A 6,000-nucleotide genomic window follows, 5' to 3' on the forward strand; every position below is an offset into this window, starting at 1 on the left:
GGGGTGTTGAGGCAGCCTCGATAATGAGCTGAATATACCTCGTTAATCTGTTAGTTCATGTTTTCGTCATGATTTTATTACATTTTACACACAATTGAATACAAATCACTTGTTTGTATAATCTGTTTATCTTGACGTACATTTTTCATCTCAAATTCACGATCTCCAAAGAGTTCACAATAAGATAAAATACTATACTTTTTTCGAGTTAAATAGTCAATAATGAGTTGTATTTCTGTGAAAACATGACATACTCGTTTTTAAAGTGAGGCTATGGGACACAACTATCTGGAGGGACACAACAAATGTGCTTATAAATTCCACTTGTCTTTCTCTTTGCAGTGAAAGCCATGGGAAGCTGACCGTTTTCTCAATGAAAGCCATGCTGTCTACAATGTGTGGAGGGAAGATTGTGGACAAACTACGCTGTGAGTGCATTTATATTCCGTACACATACAGTTTCATAAAACATATTTGTGAATAAACTGCAGTTTTTATATCAGCCCTCTGAAGTCTGACGTCATGGCTGCATTCATGTAGTTTCTCAAATGTAACACACAGGGGCGCTGTAGGAACGTCTATGCTACATTCATTTGCTTTAACTCTGCATATTTTCACTCTATGCTGAGTGTATGGTTGTGGATCAATCCTATACATTCATAAATATGTTTTTAAATGTCAAAAGGCTGACTCAAAAGCCTTTTTTATACTTTTTTTGCATGGATTGGCTACTGTTTTCGCAAAATCTGAGATTTGCTGTCTTTCAGATATTTTCTCACAGATCTCAGACTCAAATGGAGTCATGATGTTTGCCAAGTTTGATCAGTTTCTCCGGGAGGTGCTGAAGCTCCCCACAGCCGTGTTCGAGGGTCCGTCTTTCGGCTACACGGAGCACTCGGTGCGCACATGCTTCCCTCAGCAGGTATGAGGAGCATATTTAAACCACATTCCCACTCTCTTTTTACGCTGTATCTTCGTTCAACTCTCTAATGATGTACACGTCTTGTTTGTATTCATGTTTGTGTGTGTTTGTATCCAGAAGAAGATTATGCTGAACACGTTTTTGGATGTGTTGATGGCAGACCCTCCCCCTCAATGCCTCGTATGGCTACCGCTCATGCACCGACTTGCTAATGTTGAAAATGGTGAGATCTGGACTTATATATTTTTAACCACTCCATATTGGGAACCACAGAGGAATGTACAGGTTTTGATTGTTCTAAATTTGGAGCCAACATTATCTGTCCAGGAATAAACAAATGAAATCTCTGTACATATTTTTTACATTTTCCTTTTATTTTCAGTGCATGGCTGCATCCCAATGGTCCGTTGTATGTAGCTAATAATTGATACAAGTTGAAGTAATAATGCACAGATTCATCTATAGTAGCGAGTTACAGCCCTTTGATTACACGGAGAAGTTTAATAAGGACCCTTCCCCTAGTCATTACCCATCAGGTCTGTATCACTCTAATATCACTAAACACTAATCATAGTACATCAAAATAGTCCAGGTCCACAAACTCAGACAAACCCTCCAAAGTGCCTTAAAAGTCTTTCGAAACTCTTGAGTAAATGTCACTTTCGACACTGATCAAACCTTTTATTGTGTATGTCAGACAAGAAAAGGTTTGACAAACTGCCTTACAAATAAATAGAAGATTTAACCAATCAAACCAATCTAATCACACATCTGTCTCAGGGGTTTGACACCCTCTGTGCTTAGACCCATGCAGCGTACAAGGCAACACTCATCAAAGAAACACCCAAATAACGTGGGGGGGGGGAAATGGAAGACACCTCGGGGGCAGCAGTAGAGGAGGGGTCCCTCTCCCATAACTGAGGTGCAAAAGATGTTGTGTTTAGGGAATCAGTTACACATACAAAAATCCAAGACCATCCAAATTAGAAAAAAGGATATTATGAAAATAAAGGAGGATGTCAAAAAGCGATTTTGGACAGTAACTCTGTGAGTAAAGATGTCTTCTCTCCAGAGGTGGGAAGTAGTGGAGTAAAAATACTTCGTTCTGGTATCAGTACTTTAACTAACAATGACATTATTGTTTTATTAATATAAAGGGAGGTCAGTTACTCTTTAAAACAGATGGTAGTTATGGGTACTTTTTACTTAAGTACAATTCGAAGCCCATACTTCTTTACTTTTACTTGAGTAAAACACGAGTATCTGTACTGATGTGTGTACTTTTGCCATCTCTGCTTCTCTCTGACAGAAAATCTTGTCTTTGTTGTTTATTTTCCCCGTCAGTCTTCCATCCGGTGGAATGTTCCTATTGCCGGAGCGAGAGCATGATGGGTTTCCGGTACCGGTGCCAGCAGTGCCACGGCTACCAGCTGTGCCAGAGCTGCTTCTGGCGGGGCCATGCCAACGGTCCCCATAGCAACCAGCACCAGATGAAGGAGCATTCTTCCTGGGTAAGACCCCTGATCACTTTCACCTTCACGTTGTTCCCTTTTCAAAACTATCTCATAGTCAATATCTCTGAGGGTAGAGTATCCAGCCGTCTCTCTACAGTACACTTCCTGTCCCGTCAGAGAAATCCATGAGATGTTATGGAGGTTTCACTCATTATGGCAAATGAAATCGTATTGATTGAATTGTCTGCTTTGCCGCATCCCCCCAAAGCGTTTTCATTATTATTTAAATCTGAACAAGGGAAGTCATAGGCACTGGATCCCAAATCCAATTCCCATCAAACTCAGTTTTTGCACAGAAGAGAATGACTCAGGGCTGTGATCACATGCCTGAGTGCACGACACATCGAACACTGTCTGTGATATGAAAACACATTTTGATATTTATCGTGAAGGTTTGGAGCATGCATCTGTTCGGGATGATTTCCTACTTCTGTGACAAATTGGAGTTAACGACCTAATACCTCTGGGACATGTTTCACCACATTTATAGGTTTTGTGCTGAAAACAGAGAAGGTTTTTGTTTTTGGCAACAATTCAAACCCTTTATCGGATTAGACTACAAGTAAACCTAACATGATTTTCATTAAACAGTTGCTATTTTTTCTAAATGATACCACATGCTACACTGATCATCCTGCCATAAATGTATTGATTAGTTTGTGTTTTAGTTTTCACTGTTGAACCATTGAGGGTTGAATGACTCTAACCTACCAGAATCGTTTTCAGCATGACAGTCATTTGAAGACTGGTATTCAATATGGAAATACTTAATATTAAAAGATGAATACTGTCTAAATAAGAGTACAGTTACATCTATCCACTTTTTTCCTTATTATTGTATGTTGTGGTTATGCTGCATTGATGTCATACCAGACATATTTTGTTTTTAACAAATGGAAGTATTTCATGTAGTTACGTTACATTACTTGTTAGACGCTTTTATCCAAAGCGACTTTCATACATTCAATACTGTGGGCAATCCCCACAGGAACAATTAGGGGTGAAGTGTCTTGTCCAAGGACACAGCGGAATGTTTGACTGCGGCGGGATTCGAACCAGTGCCCCCGTGATCCGAAGATCAGCGCACTAACCACTGAGCCACAACCTCCCATGTAGTCATGCTGCCACACTCAGATGTTTACATGACGTGAGAGCAGACTCATTATGCTGCAGTTTCTGGGCCGCAGGGCAGCCACCAAGACGTCCTGTGAAGTAGCCGATAAGGCACTTACTGAATATGCACAAACTCCTGCCGATCCACACTTTTGGCACAGTAACAAAATGTTGACCTAGTTATGTAAATTCAGTCTGAAGCAGCTTAACAGACAGTGGCAGAACTTCAGTGTTAGTATTATTAGATCTCAGTGCTGCGTTTGACACTGTTGACCACAGCATATTACTGGACCGACTGGAAAACTGGGTGGGACTTTTGGAAACGGTTCTAAATTGGTTTGAATCCTACTTAAATGACAGAAACAACTTTGTTTCTATAGGTAAATACGCATCTGAGTTGACAAATATGACATTTGGGGTTCCTCAAGGCTCCATCTTGGGGCCTCTTCTCTTTAACATCTACATGCTACCACTGGCTCAGATAATGAAGAACAACAAAATAAGTTACCATAGCTATGCAGATGACACACACCTTTACGTAACAATTTCACCAGGAGACTATGCTCCAATTCAAACACTGAGGAAGTGCATTGAACAAATCAATGACCTTTCTCCAATTAAACAAAGATAAAACTGAGGTAATGGTTTTTGGAGCCAAGGCAGAACGTATAAAAGTTAGCGCTGAGCTTCAGTGTGCAATGTTCAAAACAACAGATAAAGCCAGAAATCTAGGTGTAGTCATGGACTCTGACCTGAGTTTCAACAGTCACATTAAAACAGTTACTAAATCAGCCTACTATCACCTAAAGAATATATCTAGGATTAAAAGACTAATGTCACAGCAGGATTTGGAAAAACTTGTCCATGCTTTTATCTTCAGTAGACTCGACTACTGCAATGGTGTCTTCACAGGTCTCACTAAAAAATCTATTAGAAAGCTGCAGCTGATTCAGAACGCCGCTGCTCGAGTCCTCACTAACACTAAGAAAGTGGATCACATCACTCCTGTTCTGAAGTCTTTACACTGGCTTCCTGTGTGTCAAAGAATAGATTTCAAAATACCGCTGCTGGTTTATAAAGCACTGAATGGTTTAGGCCCAAAATACATTTCTGACCTCCTGCTAAATGATGAACCATCCAGATCTCTCAGGTCTTCAGGGACTGGTCAGCTTTCTGTCCCCAGAGTCAGAACTAAACATGGTAAAGCAGCGTTCAGTTATTATGCTCCAAATATCTGGAACAAACTCCCAGAAACCTGCAGGTCCGCTGCAACTCTGACTACTTTTAAATCCAGGCTGAAGACTTTTCTTTTTGTCGCTGCTTTTAATTGAACTATTTATATCTTAAACTGCACTGTAACTTTTATCCATGTATTTTTCCTTTTAATGTTTATTTTATTAGCTTTTCTTTTTTAATGCTTAATGTCTTTCATTTTTTGTAAAGCACTTTGAATTGCCTTGTGTTGAAAAGTGCTATATAAATAAACTTGCCTTGCCTTAAAACTGTTTCTACTTTCCCCACACGATGGTGACACATGACACGACAAGGGTGACAGATACTTGTGTTTTTTCCCGCCCTCCTCACAGAAGTCTCCGGCCAAAAAGCTGAGCCACGCCATCAGTAAATCCCTCGGCTGCGTCCCCATCGGAGAGCCGCCTCATCCTGTATTCCCCGAGCAGGCGGAGAGACCCCCGGAGCTCACCCACACTGTGTGAGTGTCATTCACACAGCATTTGTTACCACTAGTTGTTTTATTAATGAGCACTGATTTGTTGATTAACTGCACAGCCAGGCCCAGTGTGCTGCTGATCTATTGTCTGCTCTTGTCATGTAACGGCCTCCATATTTCCATCTCGCCGTCACACCATGACTGATATACTGCCACATGGCTAAGATGTCGAGCGCATGATTATTTGCTAACGTGGATATGGTGATATACTGCGTAGGTTCGGCCGCTAACAGTCCCCTCGTCCTCATCAGTCTGTTGGCAATGAAACGGGGACGATGGTATAAATCTCACACCGCAAGCTTTGGGGCTCCTGGAAGTCATTATAGGAAATGCATTATATTCTGCAGCTGTCTTAAACCCCACACACTCATTTACATGTCAGATGAAAAATGGTACGATGTCAATAATCAATTCCCCCGCTGAGATACACCCAGTTGTCCACAACGCTAAGGTCACTGTGTATTTTTCCCATCATCCTTACGCCAATTCAGTTTTCGCCTCCACAAAGACATAACAATCTAATAAAAAAGTGATTTATAATGTTGCCTGTTTCGTGGCATTAATAGGATCACAGGAAATCTTCTCATGGCTGATTTCATAACAAAATCCTTCTTCATATTCCAGTCACTACCATACATCTAAGCTGTCTGTATATGGTTTTGCTTCTGGCAAGTGTCAGTGAGTAATTGATAGTGAGCTACATCATTGGGCGAGAAACGAGC

At 40.8% G+C, this 6,000-nt stretch overlaps 1 protein-coding gene across 2 annotated transcripts in view; it reads left to right on the top strand.

Moving 5' to 3' along the window:
- dtnbb (dystrobrevin, beta b) overlaps positions 1–6,000 on the top strand; it is a 40,418-nt gene that overhangs the window by 5,929 nt on the left and 28,489 nt on the right. For both annotated transcript variants that reach the window (XM_071207189.1, XM_034111777.2), the window contains exons 6-10: positions 343–428; positions 768–922; positions 1,040–1,145; positions 2,267–2,433; positions 5,136–5,260. In XM_071207189.1, the coding sequence (XP_071063290.1) occupies positions 343–428; positions 768–922; positions 1,040–1,145; positions 2,267–2,433; positions 5,136–5,260 (639 nt within the window). The remainder of the gene's footprint in view (positions 1–342; positions 429–767; positions 923–1,039; positions 1,146–2,266; positions 2,434–5,135; positions 5,261–6,000) is intronic.

Source organism: Pseudochaenichthys georgianus, chromosome 22 (genome assembly GCF_902827115.2).
Source record: "Pseudochaenichthys georgianus chromosome 22, fPseGeo1.2, whole genome shotgun sequence".
NCBI classification, from domain to species: Eukaryota; Metazoa; Chordata; class Actinopteri; order Perciformes; family Channichthyidae; genus Pseudochaenichthys; species Pseudochaenichthys georgianus.